This window comes from Polistes canadensis, unplaced genomic scaffold (genome assembly GCF_001313835.1).
Source record: "Polistes canadensis isolate GaletaPanama2010 unplaced genomic scaffold, ASM131383v1 scaffold_66, whole genome shotgun sequence".
Lineage (NCBI taxonomy): Eukaryota > Metazoa > Arthropoda > Insecta > Hymenoptera > Vespidae > Polistes > Polistes canadensis.
The window spans coordinates 563,308-589,318 of record NW_014569613.1 but is presented as its reverse complement, the minus strand read 5'-3'; the positions used below and the strand labels follow the sequence as shown (position 1 = coordinate 589,318).

Below are 26,011 nucleotides of genomic sequence, written 5' to 3'. Positions count from 1 at the left end.
ACGAAATCGCACGAAGCGGTATCCCCCTCCACCAAAAGTTAAGCGTTCGGCGCTGTCTCAACGAATGGAAACGAAACTAGCCGAGTTTAATCGAAGCATCCGTAGCCTGCGCCTTGCGAGTTGACGCCGAGCAGACTACGTCACAGTGAAGTATGTGCTCTCGAGTGTAGAAAATGGCTGAGCTCTCCGCTACCCCGGGTCGGCGCGGATGTAAATACGGCCTATGCCTCGGCTTAGGATTGTTTATCGCGAGATTTATCGGTGGTGAGTAAATAAATACGTAAACCCAATTAAAACTAACGATTATTATTATTACAAATTGATTCTCCCGATCGAGAAAAATTAGTGCGAGTTATCGTGCTAAATTGTAGACGAGGAGAGGAATCGATCGGAGGATATGCAGAGGGACCTGTGCGCGAGAACGATTGCTGTCGTTCGCCTTCTGCCACACATATGTGTGGAACACTCTCTCGCACTCTCTTTTCCTTTCATTCACACAACACACACACACACACACACACATAATAATATCCGTCCCCCCTCTCTCTCTCTCTGTTTTTCTTTTTTTCTTTCCCTTTTTCTAATAAGAAAATATTACATCCCTCATTTCTTCCCTTTGTCCCTTGTAGAGTGGTTGCATAGTGCGGAGAAAAATAATCCCTCTTACTCTTCTCCTTCCCTTCTCTCCCCAACCTTCTTCCTCTTTTTTTTCTTCTTCTTCTTCTCCTCCTCCTCCCTCCTCCAATTTTCGAGAGATCGTCGTCCGGCGCGCCCTCGATCCTTCCTTCTTTTCCTCCACCTAGCTTTTTGCTCCGATTTCGAAGACGTCTCGAGGACGGAACAAGACGAGTGTGACCCCCCCCCCTCTCCTCTCTCTCTCTCACTCTCTCTCTCTTTTTCTCTCTCTGTCTGTCTGTCTGTCTTTCCCTCTCCCTCTTTTCTCATCGTCTCTCATTTCCATTGCAAGAGATCTCTCCCTTCGCAACGCGCGTTTTCCCATCTCTCCGTTTCTCTCTCTCTTTTCTCTCTCTTCTCTTCTCTTCTCCTCTCTCTCACTCTCTCTCTCTCCGAGCCTTTCCGATACACGCTGAAAATAGTGTATAACGTCTCTCCTACGTGTACGTGCCGATCTCCTCGAACTTCGTCTTATCCACTAAGATAATACACTTCTCTCGCTTTCTCTCCGCAAACGTACGCACGTTTTTAACCCTCGAGAGAAAGAGAAAAAGAGAGAGAATGATTAGATGCAGAGGTTAGGGACTGAAATACCAACAGTTCTAGAGATTCCCGACGCCACCACGAAAACTCGTCGTATTACTTTCTCAGAAGATTCTTTTCTATCCTTATCCCCCTTACTCTTTCTTTCTTTTTTTCCTGAGTTTTTCCTCACGCAGGATATACATTAAACATTTTTATAACAATCTCGTTAACGCAAATATGATTTAATCAATCTTATTTGTAGAATTTAGCTCATTGGATAAGATCGATTTGTTACATGAAAACTGTGTAATAGTAAGATATTGTAAAGACACGCTTTGATAGCATATTATTCTTCCTTTCTCTTCGTTCTCTCTCTCTCTCTCTCTTGCTCTTGCTCTTGCTCTTTTCATTATAGCGCGTCTCGCGAATATCGCAACATCCTGTTTCGATGATTCCTGCAGTAACCTCAATGACGTTCTAAAAACGTCATACTGCCCGTTCGCTACTTTCTTCCGGTCCATCGTGAGTCCGTTAATTACACGTCTTTTTCTCGGCTTATATGCTAATCGACTTGTTTTTTAAATGACAGTGAATATAGCCCGTTAACAGTAATAGAATTTCTCGTTATCTTATGTTCGCGTTCTTCTTCTTTCGTAAATATCATTAAACTAAAAGGCTTTTTATTTTGTTGTTTTTCTTATCGATAAATTCGCTTATAAAATGAACGTTTCTTAACTGCGAAGATTTCAATTGAGGATCATCCCAAATCGATATTATTCAATTTGTATACACAATTTTTGTAATTATTTTATTAAATATTAATGAAGATCAGAAATCAGGGCTTTTCATTGTTAATCCTGAATTTTTCTAACTATATTATACAAATATTACAATTATTATAAAGGTATAAGGTTAATTAACTATTTCATATTTTTCAAAGAAAAAAATCTATAAGAATAGATCTGTAGATTGTTCATAATCAATAAAATGAATTAGATCTTCTCTGCGATCTCCAGGACACGCGAGAATCACATCCTTCTCGATATCCTGTTAAACGATGAAAGATTATCAGATAACCGCCATTCGATCTTTCCTCGACACGCTTTTGTATTTATTTATCATCTTATCATCGTATTTGAATTTTTTTTCAAATTAATATGAAAGAAGTCGATGATATATTAAATATCGATTTATACCAAAACATATCGAATGTTTTATCATTAAAGCTCGTAATTGATTGCTTATTCAAATAAAATAAAAGGGATTAAAAAAAAACTTCCGTTAGATAGCATTGAACAAAAAAAAAACTAAAAAGGAAAATATTTCAAATCTAAAGAATCGTGAAATAAGGATATTATACTGGATTCTGATTCGATCGTACTCTAATGTAAATGTATAAGTATTGACCAATCGCAATTCAGTGCAACTAGCGTACATCTTACGTCATACGTTTTTACGTTTCAGAATCAATTTTCCTTGCTGTGTATTAGATACATAAATAGAGATGTATATATATATATATATATATATATATATATAATCCACACGCTTATAAAAGACTTTTTATTTTTTATATATTAAAACGTATATACGTTAGACAGTGCGTGTTATCGTATATAGTCGCATTGAAGTTGATTTCGACGTAAAATACTCGACGGATTGGAATGAAACCCGCGGGAACGTCATCCTCGTCCTAATGGCAAAGCAAATATTTATAGATAATGATAAGGGGGCGCCGCGTTAAACTAGATTTTCATGGATGAGTTATTAAGAGACAGACAAAGAGAGAAAAACAAAAAATAATAAGATTTATATATCACATACAAAATATTATGTATTAATAGTAAATTAAAATAAATACGATTTTTTTCTTTTTTTAAGTTTTTTAAAATAAAAGGAAAACAATGAAAAAAAAAAAAAAAAACTAAAAGAATTTACCAAGATAAACGGATGAAAAATAAATACTTCGTCACGAGCCCTTCGTTAATCGCTTATCCGATGTTATGTAGTACATAAGTAAGGTGCACCTATCGCACGTGTCCACAAGTTTTACTTTTATTTTTACTCAAGATAAGAACAGGTGTTAGGCTTTTTCCGAGACTGGGAGTCGGCTGTTTATAAATTATCAACTTCGAAATATGTTTCTTCTCTTCGAAATGAAAATGTTGATAAATATTATTTTTTTTCTTTCTTTTTCTTTTTTTTTTCACAGATAATACTAGAACTATCGACAACAAATTCTTGCAGATATCTTTTTTTTTTTAACTATTATTCGAATCATAATTAATAAAGAAATATTGATTAAAAGTTATCCTTGTTTATTTGTCATTGTCTAACAACACACGAATACATAAATATTATATAAAAATATAATTAAAATATAGATATAATATAAATAAAGAACTTTTATTATTTCGAGTAATCGTAGAATAAAATTGATGTAATAAAAACAGACTTGTAGTTCTAGCGTAAACAAAAAATAAACAAACAGAAAGAAACTGGTTCGTCAAAAAACTTTATTTGCATAGTTACGAAGTCTCTCTCTCGCCTTATATGTGAAGTAAACGATAAATATAACGACGTATGTATATATGTACGTGCATGAGTACATACTAGATACGTGTCGTCAATCGTTTGAAGAAAAAGAAAACTAACACTTTTACGGAAAATCGCTCGACTCAAACCTTTTCGAAATTGAGATCTCACTAATACCGATTACTAATACTGATTTAATTTTATAGCAAAAAATGCACAAATCCACACGTACAGAAACACATATATATACAGTTCTGAATAAAAGTATTAACGCAAACTTAATTTTTCTATAACATTCTCTGTAAATTTGTTAAAAGTACGATTCTTTGATTAATTTTTCTTTGAAAATAAATCTCTTGAATATAAAGACAATTTTTTTTTTCAGACAATTGTCCGAGGGCACTTTTTATAATTGTATCTGTCTATGGCTCTTTGGTATTGATTTAAATAATAAATAAAACGATATTTACAATACTATAATTGTCGTAAAATCAAATGAAAAAAAAAAAAAAGCAATAACGACACATCTAATGCAGAATTTTTATTTAAAATATAAAAAAACCTTGCCATTTGACTGTTCGTTTTATATTTAGTATTAAACTCATTCGTCATCGATAAATAGACTTATCTGAATTTACGTTTCACGCGAAAAGATAAGTTATATATAATCTTTAATAATCTTATGTCCGTACTATCAGTACTTGCGTTTCGATTCCAATCGTAACTTTTTATAAAGAGTATTAACAAATCGCTTTTTTATTGAAAAATTTTCCTCAACACAAAAAACATCTCGTAAGATAATGATTATCCGTAACGGATAAGAATAGCTTAAATTTATCTTTACGTATTTTATTAAGTACCGATGATAACATTTGAACACTTTATATCAAACCTGATCTATAATTCTATATAAACTGTACTACAATTTTTTAATGGAAATAAAGTAGAAAGATTTATATCATAAAAAGAGTTTACTTAATAAGTTTTAATTGCTCGTGAAATATAAACGTTGGAAGTTTGAACGACCTTGTCTAATAGGAATTCTTGTCGGAAATAACGATTTGAACGAATACCATATTACAGAAACCAGGAAAAATACCAAGATTCTAACATAAAAGATTGTGAAGTAGACATTTTATACTTACATATAATTTAGATTCGTGTTTTCGATTAAATCATGTATACACATATATACAAATGTGTATATATATATATGATTGACAATAACTGAACATAGGAAGCCAAAAAAAAAAGAAGGGAGGAGAATATAAAAATTCCACTTAAACTTAAATATGGAAGAGAAGCAATTTGTTTGGCTCGTAAAAAGAGCTATTTCATCCTCTTGGAAGACATTTATATGTTATACGAATAGAACAGCGCATTGACAAAGAAATTGTCAGAAAAAAAAACGAGTGAATGTAGTATGGTGGTGGTGTGATGAGGGATGGGGAATGGAAAGGTATAGAAATAGTCAAGATAATAAAATAATATGTTGCATAGTGTTGTATGCCAAAAGAGATAGATTATAATACATTATTGTATAGCGAGAAAATTAGTTTAAGGAATGAGAGTTAAGAAGAAAGAGAGAATAGCATAAGAAGGGTGGAGTAGGGAGAGGAGTGGGATGGGATCGTGCGTTACAGGACGGAACGGACGCAGAACGCATGGAGGATCGATCCGTCATCCAGATATTCGGGGAGATATAAATAGAGCGGTCACCGGAAAATAGACACACGAGGGAGTAATTCCGCGACGTAAGATAAGCGAGCTCCGCTGTCGTCTCACGGCTATCTCGCAATGCTCGCAGTTATACCCACCCAACCAACAACCCCACCTTTCTTTTCCTTTTTCTTTCTTCTTCATTCAACACATCGTCGCTCTCCTCTTCCTCCTCCTCTTTCTCCTTCTCATTTTTTTCTCGACACTCCGTGAACCGCTTAACCAGTGATTCCCTAATTCCGAAGATAAGATCTCGTTCTCTCGCGTTCCTCGCGATTCCTTCATTCCGTCCTTGTCTTTTCTTATCTTTTTTGTTTCTCTATTTTTTAACAATCCAATAAATTACCACACTTTATAAATTCCGCCAAAGCCCCCTCTCACCCAAATTTTTAATCTTTTGCATTTCCATTCGTAATCGATCGAAGTACTTATGAATAGGACGACAACTACTGGCAACCTCCTCCTGGGTACTCTCTAGTATCCAGGTAAAATATCCAATCAAATGAAAAATATTTATCTGATAAATTTATAGTCATATTTATATTGTTGCACGCATTATTATTAATCATAGCGCGTTCACTTTAAATACTGATATTCATGATATTTCATTTCAGCAAGCTATTAGTCAAGGTCATTCAAGGTTATTCAAAGTCAAATTTTGTTGTTAAATACACTTTCTTAAATTAGAGATGTTTGATATTGTGATAATTTGCGTTAATGCAAAGCTGTAATCTTTCTATCGCTAAAAGATGTACACGTCTTATTGTCCCTTAACACGTTGAGCGTCACGCTAATTCTTAAAGAAATCCCAGTCAGGCCACGCGCGTTACTTATTGTTGAAAAAATAGTTAGATGTCAGTCACCGGCGACTGACTGAATAAAAAAACCTTACTTATTTCGAGTTTTCACGATTTAACTGAATTATACAATTTAATATTGCAACATTTACTCTAACGGCAGTTCTATTTTTAAGTATGCGAATTCTCCGAAATTGTAAAAAGAATTTCTCTTTAACCGGCCTATCAATAAAATACAATTAAAATCGATTACTTCAACAAGTTCGTTGACTGAGCTTCTACAGTAAAATACACCCACGCATATGTATCTCATTACGATTTCAAAATCAAGATATCTAACCACGTTGGGAATGGAATTATTGTATACTTTTAGTTCATTAAATACCATTATGTTTTATCAACGAACCAAAAACGGATAACTTTCTTGTTCCTTCTGATGACTGCTCATTCGTTGAAAGTCGTGGGTAGTGATGCTTGTCCGCCTACGCGACACATCGATGCTTGGCAAACCTCTTTCAAATTCATTCAATATTAAATGGTTGATTCTACATATATGTTTACAATTCATTGTTTCTTTATAACAAAAATTCTTTAATCTTAAAACTATGTTTATATTTCTAGCCTAGCGTGTTCTTTAACATCTCTTTCTTCTCTTCCTTTTTTTTTAACCATGTTTAATTTATAGAATTTGTTTATGAATATATAACTGCAAAGTTATATTAAAAACTTGTTTTACCTTATAACTGAATAATTATTAATAAACTAATATTGAACAGCCGAATATTTGTTTTTAATTTAAAAAACCTACTAAATGAGATTGTATCTTTTTACTTTCCCTTTTACGGATTCGAATCACTTCTCTACTAACATCTTCTCGTACCTATCCAATACTACCAAAGAGGTCTTTTTATTGCCTCTATGGAGTTAACAATCACACGGTTCTGTTTTTCCGAACGGATCACTTCCGGTAACAACCATTTTACTAATCGTGCCTACGTTGTTTAATCTTGGTGATTTGACGGAAACTAGTAATCCAACGTGGCTAGACCGTCGACTATTAAATTATATAATACTCATATATTTCGTTTATATAAAATATACTATGAAATATTGATTGTGTTTGGAATAAATAATTGTTTTTTCTTTCTTTCAGTATTGGGAATAACTTGCTACTGTGAAGGACACTGCCCAGACGGCCGACAAAACGGTACTTGCGAAGGAAGACCCGGTGGACATTGTTTTAGCGCTGTAGAGGAAGTTTGGGATGCTGAGAGTAAAGAATATATTCCAGAATGGTCCTTTGGATGTTTGCCACCGGATGAAGAGGGTTTCTTGCAATGCAAGGGCTACCTTGTTCCACATCTAGAAGGAAAAAACATAATTTGTTGCAACAAGACGGCTCAGTGTAACAAGGAAATATTTCCAGAGTATAAAACTCGTCCTACACCAACACCAGATCCAATAGCTATTGCCTCTGGAGCATCTATTATCATATTAGCTGCTTCATTATCTGTGTGTTTAATGATTATTTTCATAGCAATAGTGATAATATATCATAGATATAGAAGAAAAGAAAGAGGCCCGTGTTTAGTACCTTCTCAAGGAACACTTAGAGATTTTATTGATCAAAGTAGTGGATCAGGCTCTGGACTACCTCTTTTAGTACAAAGAACTATAGCTAAACAGTTGGCTTTATCTCTGTGCGTTGGAAAAGGTAGATACGGCGAAGTATGGCTAGCACGATGGAGAGGAGAAAAAGTGGCAGTAAAAGTCTTTTTCACTTTGGAAGAAGCATCTTGGTTTCGTGAAACTGAAATCTACCAGACCGTTCTAATGAGACATGATAATATCTTAGGCTTCATTGCCGCTGATATCAAAGGAACAGGATCTTGGACTCAAATGTTATTAATTACGGATTACCATGAAAGAGGTTCTTTACATGATTATTTACAAACCACTGTGCTAGATCATGCAGATCTATTGGCTATTTGTCTTTCCATTGCCTCGGGCGTTGCTCACTTGCATACTGAAATTTTTGGAACTCGTGGAAAACCAGCCATAGCTCATAGAGATATCAAAAGCAGAAATATTTTAGTTAAAAGGAATGGTGAATGTGCAATTGCTGATTTTGGTTTAGCTGTACGTTTTATAAGGTATGCCAGTTTTTCTAATTGTATGTATATTATCTTTAATTCATCAAAATGTTGAATTTCTAAACATGTATTGGTTATTATATTAATTTAGTGAAAGCGGAGAAATCGATATTGCGCCTAATACGCGAGTAGGAACCAGAAGATACATGGCTCCAGAAGTGCTAGATGAAAGTTTGAACACATCATCGTTTGATGCTTTTAAAATGGCAGACATGTACTCTGTAGGATTAGTTTTATGGGAAGCATGTAGACGTTGTATGACAGGTGGTAAAAATTCTATAGTGGAACCATATGCATTACCTTATCACGATGTCGTCCCAAATGATCCAGATTTTGAAGACATGCGATTAGCTGTATGTGTAAAGCGTTTACGTCCTATTATCCCAGCAAGATGGGATAATAATCCAGTAAGCATTATTTTTATATATTTTTATATATGTAATATATTGTGAAACGTTAACATTACAAAAAAATTAAGTGTTGTATGAAGCCGTTTACAGACCAAAGCGATTAACTCCACTTTTAGAATTTTTTAATTTTATTATCAAAGCACTTCTTTCTCTCTCTCTCTCTCTCTCTCTTATCAATACTTAAATTTTTATATTTAAAATAAATTTCCTATAAATAATTAGACCTAACACCAAAGTCGTCATTTAGTGGTGTTACTAATTATTTAAGAAATTTATATATATAATAATTGTAATTTAAAAATATTAATATGTTCTTTTAATTATCTTTTTTCAGATACTCTTTACATTGAGTAAGCTAATGGTAGAGTGTTGGCATGCAAATCCTGCTGTGCGTTTAACAGCACTTCGTGTTAAAAAGACAATGTCAAAATTACATATTGACAATGCTATTAAAATTGTGTAGTGCTTGGTGCTTACTCAAAAAACTGTTATTCTCGTCTCTTAGATAAAAAAAATATGTTCTGCCCCTTGTAAATATACCCTTTGTGTACATAGAACTATTTACAGACTGCAGCCTGAAGACTGAGTACTAAAATTTACAAATACATGAAGATGGACAAGAATGTGCGTGCATTGCGTCTGCATCTGCAGCTACGTGGATGTGTGTGTTTCTGCGTGAATGTGTGGTGAATAATAATATGAATTTTCGAATGTAATTACAAATATGATATATATGGTTATATAGGGTGAGTAAATTGTAATTCACCCTGTATATATATATATATAAATATACATAAATAATTTTTTTCCGTGAATCGCGCCAAAGTTATGTTAAGTCAAAATTCTGACGCGATTCACTGTATTAAAGTTGGTTAAGTATCTAATCAATGAAGGCTACTACTTATTATTAGATACAAAAATATTATTATTTCCACAAAGATGTTCATTTTAAATATGAAGGAAACTGTTCATATATTTAGAAATAGATCTAGCATATAATCAAAATAAAAACAAATAATATGAAACTCATTTAAAGATATATAATTAGGATAAATAATATACAAATCGCGTATATAAAAATGCCTGTTCTTTTATATCTATCTTAACTACTCTAAGATATTATGAAACACTTCAGTACTTTCAAAAAAGAGTTCTATAAATATTAGTATTCTAAAAAATTTTATAATTATCTCCACTTTAAATATGTCAATTTATGCTAGTTCTGTTTCTGAATACCTTTAGAGGTAATTGCTTTTATGGAGATTAGTTATGGTTATTATTGTGAATATTATTAAAAATTCTTAAAAAATATAAAAAACAAAAATCGATATTAAATATTATTATTGAAATATGGAAGTACAAAAAAAAAGTTTAATTATTGTATTTTTTATGCCTCCGATTGTTTAATATTGTTATGACTTTTCTGTTATTTGACACAAAACACGTCATGTGATTTATTTTCTATTTGCATTGGTATTTTATTCTATTGTAATTAACAAGCATCGACCACTGCAGGATAGTATAAATTATTATTCCTTTAAATGTAATCGCATATTTTTTTTAGTAACTATTAATATAATACAAAAATTTCAATATTGTACAATGTAAACAATGAGAAAGTACTTTAAAAGCTGATAATTTTACTGATTCTACTGATTCTTTAAATTCTTCAAAAATTTCTTTAGACAATTACTATGACTTTTGTATTACCATAGGTAATTATACTTTGACTTTTAAAAAAGCGATAAATTTAAAAAACTGAATAATATATCAGTTAAAAAAGTTAATATATTGTATAATTGAAATTGATTGTTATCATCTTGTTTTATAAGTTTCAAATGCCATAAACTAATCTGTATTATCTGTACAGTATATAATTTAGATTTCTAATTTGTACAAACAAGCATGTTAAACCAATAGCGATGAAAATATTGCTATAATGTCAAAGAATGATTTTAAGTCTATGGTTGTTATACCAAATTAAACTATAAAAAGTCATACTTGTGAAAGTAAACTAATGCATCTTGCGCTTAAATTATACAACGATCAGTTTCTTGCTACTAAATATTTTTATCTTACATTTTGAGGTAATGAGCAGCATAGAACAATTATAATCAGGTATTATATAACTATCTTTATAGTGCAATAATCATTGTTTTATGTAAAAGATATTATTTGTCAAAGTGATATAGTTTTTGCATATCTTTATAATATCTATTGCACTCAATTGTAAAGATTTAATCATGAAAAAGTTGTTACTATAATTTTATAAACTATAAAGCCAGACTTTTGGTCGTTGACTCAACATTGTTATGTTATTAAATATGATTCCCATATACTATAATATGGGAATAACTGTTGCATATTATCTGATATCTTCTGTAGGAAGATCAATGTAATTATATCAAAAATTGTAGTTATTAGCTAGTTGATTGAAAGTAATGAAATTTATATTTTTAACAAGTATTAAACAATATCATCTTTTTCCAGATACGCTCATTTTATTTATTGCAAGTACATACTGTACATTCCTTATAACACTCTTTGTAAAAATAGAAATTAATCCCTCAGAATATTCAAAATATGACAATCTAACGATAGCAACAATTTTACAGACAACATTTTTGCTTTTTTTTTTGGTAAATCAGTTAATGTGCGCGTAACTCCGCAAATCTTAAATTAATATATAATGTATTTTTAAGATTATTAATAGCATTTAATTAAAAAGATTAAATAGGACATTATCTCTATGCATAGAAAATAATCAGTTTAAATACCCAGTTACATACATTGATTCTTAACGACAATCTAATATAATCTAAAGAATACTTATACTCAATAGCGCGTTGTTCGTAGTGAGGCATATTTCAGGTTTGATAAACAATAAAAAAAAAAAAACAATTCATTATTACTAAAATTATTTTTCATTTCTTATATTTTTTTTTTACATTGTACATTTAATAAAGTATTTCTAATAATATTTCTTAATAATATAAAAGTCAATGAATAAATTAAAATATAAAATTAAATAGGAGTATAAATTATTTATATATATATATATAGATTGGATAATAAAACAGAAAGCTAAATATTATATAATAAATAATTAATATGTATCTTATCAATATTAGCAAATTAAAAATCTTTTTTAAACCTTCTATTATTTCTACTCATACATATATAACACAAATAAAATTATATCCATACTAAAACCGTATCTTTTTTCGAAAATATATCAATATATTCTATATATATATACTATTTTCCATTAATAACAGTAAATAACAGAAAAAAATTGCAGCATTAGACTGAGTACAAGTGATATATAAATAAATTGCTCTAAATAAACATTAATAAACATCGAAAAAATATTAATATTTTTTATAAGGACATATATATGTATATAGATCTAGTAAAAGCGAATCCTATTTCTGATCAATTGTGACTTAAGGTAATGAATAATACTTCGCATACATTTGTTATAAATTCTGAACGGTATATGGAATAAATTTATATTTATTAAAATGCTGTTGTTTAGAAAATAGCTAATGCATAAAAATAAAGCTTTTATAAAAATTCAATAAAGTCATTCCAACGTTTAAAAATTCATCTATGAAAAGTTTCATAAAAATTAGTTAAGAATTGCATCTAAATTTATTATATAAATATATAATATATGGACTGCGTAATATGTACGAAAGATAGAGGAAGAAAGATGCTTCGATTCCCAATGCTATCTCTGTCTAATGACACTGTAGAAGGGGGATAAATTTCGTTGATTGGTGGTTTATAAATGAATAGAAAAGAATAAAAGATATGAAAAAGGAGCGGTTAGTTTAATAATTATATATAATAAAACTTATATATTATATATATTTATATAAATTGATACCCAATAATTGAATAGCAATACATAGACGTATTGTGACAGCACTGCTGTTCGCCCATATTTTCGCTAAAATCACTTACACTTTGTTGAAAGATAATAAACAACAACTTTAACGTTACTTGAAAAATATTAATTACGCAATCTTGTGCAATTTGTAGCTTACGATTTAGAATGTAATTTTTGCTGATCTCATATATGTCTCTAATGTACACGAAAAAACTACAATATTGGATTTTCTTTTATAAATCAAAAGGTTTAAGAAAACATTCAATAATTTAAAAAAGAATACAAAGATCAACCAACTAACCATAGAAACGTACACAATTCACATTAGAAAGACTAAAAAGGAATCATCCAGGTGACTCATATATACAAAAATTGTAAAAGAAAACGATAACCCTTAAGGTATTAATTAACACCCACGTGTTATTTAAATTAAACAAATAAAGAAATTTATCTAATGTCCACGGAAAAATTGTAAAGCAGAAAATGAATATAAATAAAAAAAAACAAATACAAAGAATTTTAATCAGGTAAAAGAGAAGTGTCGATCACGATTATTAGATCAGACTGTTTGAAATCTTTAAATTGGTATTAAAATAATTTTTGGTATAAAAATAAAGGGTATAAATAAAAGTATTAATTTTCTCTAATATTAAAAACATTGCACGTTATCATGAAATTTGGTATAAATATAATTTACATGATAAGTTTGTAATGTAAAAGTTGGTAGCATTGAATTATATTGGTAGAATTGCTTTGTCGCGCCGCCTTCCTCTTCCTCCCGGTCTGTTTCGGTACAGCCATTTTTTAGTTCGGAAGCGTGTTAGTTCGCGTCGTGTAATATTACGTTGTTTTACTGAATTTATAGACTTGGTAAGTATTCAATACTTTACAAATGAATATATTTAGATATTTCATTGTTTTCATCGACAAAATACATATAAGAGAATATTCGTAATACTTGTATCGGGAAAAGTTCATGACGTCGTAATCGAAGCACGCCATTTCGTCTTATTTTGGCGTCATCGGTTTTTCTATTTTTTACTATTTGTTTTGTAAATGCGAACAAAATCGAACACTCGTACAAATTAAAATTTAAGTACAAGTTTCGACGTTATGTTCATGCTCAAATTATTTCAAATAACAATTCTTGTAAGTATATGCAAATGACGCATTACAATGTACTCTTCTATATAGTTATTCTTTTGCCTGCTTCTTTCTTGCAATCTCGTATTACCACTGTTGAACACAGTTAACTTGTGCGACGGTGCTTTACAGTTTTGTTTTATAGAACGATTTAACAAATCGCCTCGTATATATATTCATATATACATTTCTTATCACTTATCAAACGTTGAATTGATATTCCGATCACATTCATTTAAACAATTATACGTCTCTGATAAAATTGTAATATTTGTATTTGATTTGTTTATTTTGTCTTAACCGAAAATATTTGATTTCGAATAAATTTTCTTAACGTATTCTTCGAAGAACATTTCTCATAAGTCACCTTAAATATAACGTGTTATTGTTTAAAAATACGAAGAAACTTAATAAGTTTTAATACAATTTTTCCAATGTAATTTGACGTTCAATATATTTGTGTGTATGAATGGTTTCTTTTTTTTTTTTTTTTTGTTTTTTTTTACTAAAATAAAACGAATTAATTATTTTATATGTATTGTATATATGTTATGTATTTAACATGCATGCACATGCTACACGTATATAATGAAATCTTTATTCTTCAATTTTTGTATTTTGAAAACGTTGACAATTCTCAATATAATTTTTATTCTAAAGAACTAATTTTATATTAAAAATTAAATTTTAAGAATAAATTTTTCAATTACATTTTAAGAAATTAAAATTACTCCAGTCGGGAAGTGTCAAAAATGTGTATATTTAATATTATTATCGGTTCATTAAAATTCGCGTTGTATTTAATATAGATAATTAAAAATGGCAACATATACTATTGTACGAATGAAGTTGGTGTAAAGAAGATAAAAAAAAAAACAACGCCGGCATAGAAGCTAACGAAACACCGTGTATTTAATTGAGTAGACCGCCGCAAGAGTCGTTCTTGATAGTTTTAAGAACGTGTTCTGTGATTGGGGAAATTCGACCAATAGAGTGGCAGCACTGAACATTTCTTACACGACGCGGCAAGCGAGACGTCGCCATTACGTTGATTTTGTCTCATGCGAATGCTCTTACGTGTTGTGTTCTTTGATGTTTCTAGAAGATCTTGTTTCTAAAACAAAGTAAAATAAAATATTAGGAGAAAAAACAAAGGTATTGTGTGAAAGAGATATTCCTCTGTTATTTATAAGAGGAAAACTTTGATTTCTTGTGTGAACAAAGCCGCGCGCCATTTCACGAAGGTCACTGAGCGTTGAACTACGTGCTTTAACGGCATTCTAGGCGAGATCTTATTGGTAGTAGTATACTCTCGTAAGTTAACTTATTGTTAGCAAGGATAAAAATAGAAGGTATATATATTTTTTCGTAACGTTCCAAGTCTCATACTCGATATACATGAGATTGTTAAACGGTTTGGCGCATGTCGAAATATTTGGCATTTTAGCGATTATAAATGTGGAAGGTCGCCAAGCAAATGGTGGATAAAAGCGTCAGAGCTGTAATCAAACTGAAGCTTTTGGGGTATTTCCCGCCTTACTCAAACTTGTATAATCTATTGAGAATACTTATGAATGCAATTGTTATCTTTAAATATATTCTTAACTTAATTATTTCTTTTTCTTCAGAGAGAAATATTTAATGTTAATTATTATACTTTATGGTGTAATAATTGTGTTTATTTCTTCGTGTGATCTCTTATCTATTTAATACGGAAATCCTGTTGCTCATGCATTGATTAAAACACGCGATCGTTTTGTCCATTTAAGGAAATAAAAGTAGAAGCGTAATCTTGCTAAATACTATTTTTACAGTAATACTTTGCATGAATTAGTCAATAAAAATAATATATGGTTGAGATATATTAAGATAACAAAAGTGGCCTATTAATTCCAAGATTCATTTCATTATCTGTATTTTTGTATGTTATAGGAGCAATCATACTTTAAATATACAATTGGTAATTATTATGTAGAACTTTTTATTTATATATATATTAAATGTTTTTGTAATAGGTTCTAATACGAGCCAAAAATGCCAGGATTTAGCAGCGTGGGTACGTTTAAAATTTTTATTGGTAACTTAGCTGATAAAACATCAAACGCTGATATCAAGCCACTTTTCGAGAAATATGGAAAAGTCGTAGAATGTGATGTTGTTAAAAATTATGGATTTGTGGTAAGTCATCTGACATATGAGAAGTTTAAATTTGTTTTATCCGCATAAATCTAACTCATGTTTACTCTATTATTAGCATATGGAGAATGAAGAAGCTGGAAGAAATGCAATTCAGAATTTGAATGGACAAATAGTTCATGGACAGCCCATAAAGTGTGAAGCTGCAAAGAGTCGTAAAGGACCCAATACCCCTACGACAAAAATTTTTGTTGGCAATCTTACAGATAACACGAAAGCACCTCAAGTGCGCGAATTGTTTGCTAAATATGGCACTGTCGTAGAATGCGATATAGTGAGAAACTATGGATTCGTCCATCTAGAAGCCACAGGTGACGTGAACGATGCCATCAAGGAGCTTAATGGGCAAATCGTCGATGGTCAACCTATGAAGGTTCAAATTTCCACTAGCAGAGTACGACAAAGGCCAGGAATGGGAGATCCAGAACAATGCTACCGATGCGGACGTGGAGGCCATTGGTCCAAGGAATGTCCAAAAGGAGGAATGGGAGGAGGACCGGACAGGAATGGATTTCGCGACAGAATGTTTGGACGTGACCCGTATCCTCCACCGCCGCCACCACCTTTCCTTCGGGACCGGCTAATGGGTGGTGGCCGCTTTGGAGTAAGTATATTTTGAGTTAATCGATTTCTACTCCATCATTGCTTCGAAAGGCTAGGGCTAGCCGTATAAAGCCTGGTATAGCCTTATACAATTCGAAGTTTAACCTTTTTTTTTTTTGGGGAATTTTTTTTCTGCAAACAGGACTACGAAAGCTACTATGACAGGAGGGGCTTCGACGACACCAGGGATCTCTACGAGAGGCGGTTTACGGGTATGACAGGGCCCTGTGACATGGGAACATCCATGTGCGGGCTAGACTTTCCACCAATGACAATGCCACCTCTACCTCCCAGACGAGACCCAATGCCTCCTATGCCTCCTCTAGGTATGGGATCCATGCGTGACACTGGCTTCTCCCGAGGCAACGATTATGGCATGTTCAGCCGACGATCACCCCCTCCAAGCGGCAACAACGGCCGGTTCAGGTGAGTAGAGCCGGAGTACCGACAGCCCATTCGTCCAACTTAACATTGTGAACGTTCCAGGCTGGATTAACAGCTCATGCGAATTGGGGTTCGGTGATTCGTCGACATTTTATTATTCCATTACATTTTTTCATTCTTATATACTTTGAACTTTCACTTGGTTTTCTTTTTCTTTGTCTTGTTCATAAAAAGTTGACGAAATTATGTTTTGTTTTCGGTGGGCTTTCGCGTTCGCGTATATTTCTATTTTTCTCTCTCTTTCTTTCTCTCTCTCTCTCTTCTCATTTCTTTTCTTTTCTTTTCTTTTCTCTCTATCTGTGTCTCTCTCTTTCTCTCACTTTTTCTCCCTCTATATCTATATCTATATCTATATCTATCTATCTCTTTCTTTCTCTCTCCATTTCTGGGTAAACGCGAAAATTCACTTACAACGTAAGCCTATTTCTCTTTTCTCTTTCTACTTAAGACATTGATTTTATGGTTTCTAAAAATCTTCCTGTTCTCTTTATCTCTATTTGTAATTATACATGTAACACTCGTATTCCTTGTCAATCCAGAAAAAGTATTAGGAATTCACGCACGATCACTTTTCTATCTATTACTGCATATTATCTCTCTTTTCTCTCGCTTCAGTTATGGTAGCACATGTGGTAAATTTTAAAATAAGAATGACTGTCGACCCGATGCCCACATGAGTGCAGCGTCTCCGCAGTAAAAAAAATGTTATTATATGACGCTTGGATGTTTCTGTACATTCTAAATTTCAGTGCACCTCAGGCTGCGTACCATCTTTGTCCATGAATGCGGACAACCCTAGAGAGACAGTCCTGGGTCAACGTTCAAGTCATGCAAGAGTAAGTCTTTGACCATTATGTTAGCGAGTAGTCATACCTCGTTCTTGTCACTGACGTGTTGGAAAATAACCGCAGCTGTTTGTACATTCTCTACTCCAGTATTCTTCAAAATAACGAAATAAATCGTGAGGTCTTGACTGACAATGCCTTGAACATGTCGACTGCTCTTCTAGGGATGTCCCATTTCATCGTAGCCTCTCTCTTGATCCATGGCATTAACTGCGAGATTGGCCTGTATGTCTCTCATAAATCCTTTGTGTTTCAAGCGCTCCCTATTACGAACATCACTCAACCGGGAGTGGCGCGGAGGCCTGGGATGAAGAAATGTTCTAAGGAATACGAACTAGAGTTTTCTTGATCGCACTACTTACCGCGAGCCAGGATATGCGATCTCAAATTTTAACGAACTATCTATCTTTTTACTCTTTCATTTTTTTTCTATTTTTCTCTCTTTTTCTTTCTTTCAATCTTCCCTTTCTCTCTCTTTCTTTCTCTCTTTCTCTATTTCTTTCTCTTTCTCTTTTTCCTACCTCCTTCTCTTCTTCTCTCCTTCTCTTGTACGCTGTATAGATAGAACTAAAAAAAATGATCAAAAAATGAGAAAACACAAGCAAAGTATATATGTGTCTCTCTTTATATATAATATTATATATAAAAGAAACAAGACTGGCGCGATTTTCAGGAACAGCGTCGGTCAATTGTCTTTGAAACGTCTCGTAAGTAGAAACCAGCTCTGCGGACAAATTGGAAGAGTAAGTTTATATGTCGGCGTTTCCTGATATTCGTTCTTTAGGCCAATTTCTTCCTCCATTTTCCCGAAATTTTTTTTGGATTTTATTTATTTGTTCTCCCTATTTTTAGTTTCTATTTTCTATTTTTATTATATTTATCGTACTTTTCCTTATCTTGTTCTTTTTATTTCTCGTTTGATTTGCATTACATTTTAAATAACATTATTAAATTTTTAACTTCGTTCGATTTAGGCCCTTTATGTATTAATCTTTGAAGAGAAAATTTATGTTTATGTGTATTACAATTATTTAGATACACAGATAAGGATATAATTTTCTTTTTTTCTTTTGTTTGCAATGTAATATTTTTTCTGTTTCTGTTTGTTGACAATATTATTTTTGGCTTTGGATACAAAGATATTACATATCGTAATTATCGTAATAATTCCAAAGTTTGATATTTTTCTCGCTCAAACGATTATGAAACCAATCCATTAGAGATATTTAAGCTTGTACCTGACGTGTTTAAATTCATTATTGTTATATATATATATATAACAATACGTATTTATGTGTACATAAATTAAAGGCCTGTGCAACGTGTCCTAGCGAGGCTGACTTCTGCTCACGACGTTCAAAGTTTTTCATGCTATGTAGTCCCATTCCGCACAATTTTCAAATAGAAACAGAATTGATTGAAATTTCTCAGTTTCCCAACGAACTTTGAGTTTGTTGTTGCACGTTACCTTTAGCACTTATCAACCCTAAATTATCCCAGACTGGGCTGTGCTTATGGTTCTTACGTTTCTAATTTTTTGTAAGTATATACGAAAAGAAAACAAAAACAAAAGAATACTTACAAATCGCATGGGTCTAAAAGAGAATCCAGTCTACGCTACCTGCCTCATATGACTGATTAAAATTCCACATGTCTCTTATTATTAATTATTTCTTACTCTTGTCTTTTCATTAAATCATCTAATTTTTTCGATAACGATATATTGTACTTCTTTTCAAATAAAAAAAGAATAGAGATTTTATATTAGTTTATATCTTCATTTTTCATAGGCGGGTGTAGTATTAGAAATGAATATTAGATAAATATGTAGAAAAAAAGAGCACATGTTGTACATGCATTTATAACGTATAATGATTAACGTTTTACGTTTCTCTTATTTATAAAGGACTGTCTCAATCTCATTTTCTCTTTCTCCTTATCACCAAAGACTTTTTGTCTGTCGAGTTTTGATATTTTCTGAGTATTCAATTTGATAGGTTTTTTATTTTCAACATTTCACATATCCCCAATTGTTTATTCGTGCAAACACACGAATTGTACGGGTAAAACTATTAAAGGTGTAAAACATTTTATAGAATCTTCTGTGTGTTTTCCTATATATTTGTCGATTGTCTTAGGACTCGTTGTGATTATGGCATTTTCCAAAATTTCAAATTCATTCAAATTCTTCTTCTTAACTGGTACTAACAAAACCTTTCTTACTCTTTCTCTTGAGAATCTTATCCTCTTTTGACGCTTTCCAAGAAGGAAACAACAAACATATTTTAAAACAGTCATATTAGGCGGCAAGCGTGATTATTTTTTCTTTGCACGTTACATAATGTACACAGGGACTAATTCACAAAGTTAAGCCTTGGACAAGGGAACGAGTGTGGTATATAGCAATGGTGATAATGATAATAATGATGATAATGATGGAATGATGGTGGTTATGATGATGATGATGATGATGATAATGATGATGATGATGATGATAGTTAAGACAATGATGGTGGTTATGATGATGATGATGGTAGATATGATGGTGATGATGATGATGATCAATTAGTAGATTCGATTATTTATTATAAACGTTGTTATAGTAGAGGCATGTACGAGGACTTCAGCCGAGATTCGTTCGAAGAACGTAGGTAAGTAGATGTGTCATCGGTCAATAAAAAAAAAGAAATAATACCAAAAGAGAAAAGAGATTAAATCAGTCTAAAAAAAAATGAAGTACATAGTGTGTGTGTGTGTGTGTGTGTGTGTGTACGCGTGCGTGCGTGCGTGCATGGATGTGTGTGTATATATCATATTTTTGTATCTAATTTGAATTAATTAGATTCATTTAATACTAATCGCCCTTTTCTTTATGTCACGATAACTATTTTGTATTTAGTACCGTTCTCCTTGTATATATCAGTATAATTTTTAAAATCTCTTTCTCTCTCTCTCTCTCTCTCTCTCTCTTTCTCTTTCTCTCTCTCACTATCGCTCTAACTCTTGAATTTTCTGTCTCTCTCTCTTTTCTTTTTATATCTATCTTTCCTATTTCTTTTCTTTCTTTCTTTCTTTCTTTTTTTTTCTTATTCCATTTTGCTTTTTATGTTTTAACAGCCAATTTTTCTTTTATTGTAGAAATGAAAAATAGTAATTTTAATATTTATTTTAGTAGTGTGCATATATAATATACGTCAAAACAATTGGAATCATCGATGGCTCCGTTTTTTGGTATTCTTTCGTGTTGCATTTTTTTCGTTTATTTTTATTTTTTTTTTTTTTTTTTCAAAATTAAACTCCAATTATCCTCACACCACCACTACTACCATTACCTCGATTTTCTCATATATCTTATTTGCTTTCTCGTCACTATATAATATATAAAACTCGTTAAAGAGTACCAAATTTGAAAGTGTGTGTCATCATCGTTGTCCTTCGTCATCATCGCGTAAGAACTAAGAGAAAGGAAGAGTATTTAAATGAAAAATCTTTATGCGATATATGATCATTCTTTTTTCGACAAGTTTATCACTAATTTAAAGGCATTAATAATAATTAACTTGTTTTTTTATCTTATTATAAATATAACATTAAATATGCACGCGCACGCACGCACGCCAAACAAACAAACAAACACATACATACACAAATACAACGATGTGTATACATTTTAAGAAAAGTTTCGTAGGTTCTTTTCGCGAGTTTTATAAGTTTTAGGAGACACATCTCGTTGCATAGGAAAGAAAATAAAATAAAATTAAAATAAAGGTAGTTTTTTCTTCGCAGACTTCTTTCTCTTTCTCTTTCTCTCTTTTTCTATTTCTATTTCTATTTCTATTTCTCGTAGAAAATATAATAATCTAATTTCGTATAGTGAAATTTTATCTGAATAATTGTTGATCGTTCGATCGTTTGATTTAATTACCTACCCCCCCAATGTGTGGGAATTCTGAAAAGAGAAAAAGGCTGTTGTTATACTTTCTTACTTTCTTGTCTACCACTCCCTAAAAAAAAAAAGAAAAAGAAAAGAAGTTCAAAGAACGTCTTTCAGCTTGAAGGGAAAGATTTTTACGTATAACGGGAAGAGCGGTCGATAGTTTTGTGTGATTAATTTTATTTATAATTAAACTAAATTATTTGATTTCTTATCAGAGCTTCGCATTGTTTAAAATTTGTCTTATCGTAAATCTTTATACATATATTTTATATGTATATATATATATATCTATATTTATATATATATATATACATAATATATATGTATATATTAAAAAAAATATTTTGGAACTATAACATGCGAGAAAAACGAGGAAGAACCATACTCTTCGTGCTGCTACCAATTATTCGATTATATATATTTATCTATAATTTTTATTCACATTTATTTATTTATTTATTTTATATTTTTTTTTGTTATTGATCGTACTCTTTTCCTTCAACCTATATCTTTCTTTTTTCTTCATACAATCCTGTCTCTAAATTCTATCTATCTCTATCTCTTTTTCTATCTCTATCTCTATCTTTATCTATCATTCACTCTTTCATCGCTATATTGTCAAATGTTTTTCTCCATCTATCTACTTATACATATATATATATCTGTTAGTATGAAAAAAAAAAAAAAAAAAAAGAAAAAAGAAAAAAAAATTATCCAAAGAAAAAAAAAGCAAAGTCTCCCCCCACCCCCACCCCCTTATTATAATTAATACCCGTGCAATTAACCGTTGAATAATCGAATTCGTGTGACTGACGTGGATTAATTTTGGTTACCAGACCGGGATTACGAGGGCCATCGCCGTCGCGCCGGTTCGCACCATACTAAATCGTCGCGTCGGGCTCGGATCGGTCTGTCGGTCTGTCCGTCTCTCTCTGTGTCGGGTCTGATCGCTAGCAGGAAGCCTCGGGACCGAGATACTCTTGGCCGTCTGTCGATCTGCACGCGCGAAGATCTGCCGCAACCGCTATATGAGAAAAGAAACACAAGTACATTCTGTCACCCGCAGGGCGCCCATTTAATAATTAGATTATTCTTAATAAATAAACTTATGATAAAAAGAAATGAAATGAAATGAAATGAAAAACAAAAAAACAAAGGAATTACCCACAACCACACAACCACTACAAAATATATATACAAAAAAAAAAAGAAAGAGAATACAATAAATGGAAAGAAAACAACGCCGAATCCACCGAAAAAATAATAATAATATGATGGTAATAATAATAATAATAATAATGATAAAATAATGGTAATAACAATAATAATAATAATAAAAATGAAATGAAATGATAGACAAAGAATGTCCTTGTCCTGCGATAGAATATCGTAATCTGCGCATAGACGAATTTTAATCGACGTAAAAAAAAAAAAAAAGAAAAGAAAAGAAAAAACAGTATCTGAAGAAGAAACATTTACGGTCCCTATGCATCTTGATAAATTTACCCTTCCGAATCTTATCTCTCTCCCTCTTGCCTGACAATGTCAACACCAATTATTATATCACCATTGCAACTTCCGCTATCCTTCCTGATCCGATATGTATATATATATGAAATGTATATGTGTATATATACAATTACATCCCATCTCTATCTCTTTTATCAGAGCACACGTATAATTATTAGTCCGTCAGAATGATTACTTATCGTTTATTACGATATAATATCCTAAGGAAACGATAACGAACGATTAGAAGATAAAAACTAGCGAATCATTTATAAAAATTTTCACGCATTTTTTTTTTTTTTTGTTTTTGTTCTATTTTGCGCCCCACTCTTCTTCTTACGTCACAGGTTGTTGTAAATATGCAAAAATTGTTTCACCGTACTCTTTATACGCGTTTATATTATCTAAAATGAATTCACATTTGTGCGCATTGCGATAGATCGCGTACGCGACTTCTTTCGTGACCTGAAACTCTTGTATTACTTGTTTATTTGTTCATTGGCGCGATATATTTTTTTTTTTTCTATCCCTCCCCGAAAATTTAAGAGTGAGAAAACGTTTATTATTATCATCATCGATATATAATATTTAATGCGCGTTTATAAATTAAACGCATGTATGGATGTGTATGTATGTATGTATGTGTGTATGTACGATGAAGAAGAAAAAAGAAAAAGAAAAAAAATATAAAAGTAGGTGGGAAGAGTGAACTTCTTGTATATCAATTTTTGATATTAGATCGTGTCAATTCTCGCTCATATTGTAATCGCAGAGACGCGCGCGCGCGGTCTTTGTATTTGTTTCGTCGATTAATAGAAAAATGATTATTTTTTTGTTCTCATTATTAATGTGTCATTTTTTCTAGTATCGCTTCGAAAAAGTTCACTCCTTCGACTCGGATATATATATATATTAACATATTAAACTATTAATTGTATTGTATAATTTTTCACATTGATACACCTATATATAAATGTGACATTTTTTTTCAAAATTTCCAATTACAATTTCGTAGCGATACAACGATATTCGATTTTATATGTAGTAGTTCGTGTATGCGTGCGTATACCGATCGTTCGTTAGCCGTTTCCTTCCGATTTCTTTTATTATTTTCTATATATTTTTTTTGTTTTTCTTAACTAATAAAAAATATAAATTGATGTCTTTTTTTTCGTCGGACTTAACGGCACCCAAGAAAAAAAAAAAAAAAACATTTTTGGAACGATTAATCGTGATCCTTTGTATAATTGGTTAGAAATAAAAAAAGAACGTTTTTTTTAATTATTTTCCTAACACAACCCCAGGTCCGTCGTTCGGTTCGAAGATTACTAAAGATGTTAATAAAAAAAAAAAAAAGAAAACAAATAAGAAAAGAGAGGAAAAATCTATTATTAATAATAGAAAAAAGGTTAGTACCCGATATTTGGTACCCAACAGAAAAATGCGCAAAATTTTGTATAAACGAGACTAAAAGTGTGTGTATGTATATGCGAGAGTGTGTGAGTGAGAGAATAACGATCGTGGCCGAACGGTTTTTTTCGCCGATTTGCTTTTCTGACTTTTTTCTTCTTTTTTTTTGGGGACCTGTTAGTAAAATAACGTGAATAGAAATTATTCTAGAAATGATATGATTATCCAAGACATAAATGTTTCATACACGGATGTTTATAGGAAAAAATACCGTTCGGGGACTAGACGCGCCAACATTCGTAATAGAAATTTGAAGAAACACGTTGAAAAAAAAAAAAATAAAAAAAAAAAGATATATATGTATATGTACCTATACATATACATATCATATATTTATTTGTATATATATATATATGCAATATGCATCGTGCATATGTATATATGTAAATGTATATATAAGTATATGTGAAGGTATATGTATATATGTTTGTATAAGTATATATATATATATACATATATACAAGAAACTGATTAAAAAAAAAAGGACGTAATCGAAGGAGATGTGCTTTTGAGCCTTCAGAACAATCTAGTTTCTTTTGTCGGGCGAGGGGGGAGTGTGCGGGTACATCGTTAGCTGATTATGCTAACAATTAGAGTGAAAAACTCGGAAATTACGGTTCTATAGAGATGCGTCGATTCTGTATGAATTTAGCGTGTAGTAACGTAACCATTTTATTATAAATAGGATTAATCAACATAAAGTAAAGTAAAATTAATGACATAAAAAACAAAATAAGATAGAAGAACAAAAAAAGTTAAATCTATTGATGATTCCATTGCGTTTAATTACACATATTTGCGTTTGTTATTTTTATCTAATATGAAAAAGGAAAAGGATTTAACAAACAAACAAAGAAAATAAAAGAAAAAAGTCAACAACAGCAACAAATAAGCAAGCAAGCAAGCAATCAAGCATTTTCTTCGTTCGAACATGTATACGTTGGTGTAAGTCTTTTTTCTTCTCTCCTTTGATATTTTTGTTTTTTTTTTTGTTTTTTTTTTTTTTTTTTTTTTGGTATGAAATCGTGTTTTCATTAATAATTATGATTTATGTTTTTCAAATAATAATAATAATAATATAATGATAATAATGGATAACAAATAATGTAATAACAATGTATTTGTGAAATTCACAAAAACGACATTACGTGTTCT

The 26,011-nt window shown here is 31.4% G+C and overlaps 2 protein-coding genes across 11 annotated transcripts in view; both read left to right on the top strand.

Annotated features, from left to right (window-relative positions):
* Positions 1-84: 84 nt before the first annotated feature.
* Positions 85-11,307, top strand: LOC106786117 (bone morphogenetic protein receptor type-1B). The gene is made up of 4 exons (XM_014747175.1): positions 85-264; positions 7,405-8,404; positions 8,496-8,811; positions 9,149-11,307. Exons 1-4 carry the CDS (start codon positions 174-176, stop codon positions 9,275-9,277), a joined length of 1,536 nt encoding a protein of 511 aa, XP_014602661.1. The 5' UTR covers positions 85-173; the 3' UTR covers positions 9,278-11,307.
* Positions 11,308-13,473: 2,166 nt separating this feature from the next.
* Positions 13,474-26,011, top strand: part of LOC106786120 (RNA-binding protein lark) — a 21,378-nt gene continuing 8,840 nt past the window's right edge. For 2 of the 10 annotated variants that reach the window (XM_014747186.1, XM_014747182.1), the window contains exons 1-4: positions 13,474-13,579; positions 15,868-16,030; positions 16,107-16,652; positions 16,794-17,077. In XM_014747186.1, coding sequence (XP_014602672.1) covers positions 15,887-16,030; positions 16,107-16,652; positions 16,794-17,077 — 974 coding nt within the window. In that variant the 5' untranslated portion in view covers positions 13,474-13,579; positions 15,868-15,886. The other 8 variants (XM_014747187.1, XR_001381619.1, XM_014747181.1 and 5 more) reach the window with 8 other exon arrangements.

Bases quoted from the DNA above. Each gene is read 5' to 3' on its own strand.
- LOC106786117 (XM_014747175.1), top strand. From the start codon at position 174: ATGGCTGAGCTCTCCGCTACCCCGGGTCGGCGCGGATGTAAATACGGC. The intron at 265-7,404 runs GTGAGTAAATAA...TCTTTCTTTCAG, and splicing joins TATCGCGAGATTTATCGGTG to TATTGGGAATAACTTGCTAC. The intron at 8,405-8,495 runs GTATGCCAGTTT...ATATTAATTTAG, and splicing joins TTAGCTGTACGTTTTATAAG to TGAAAGCGGAGAAATCGATA.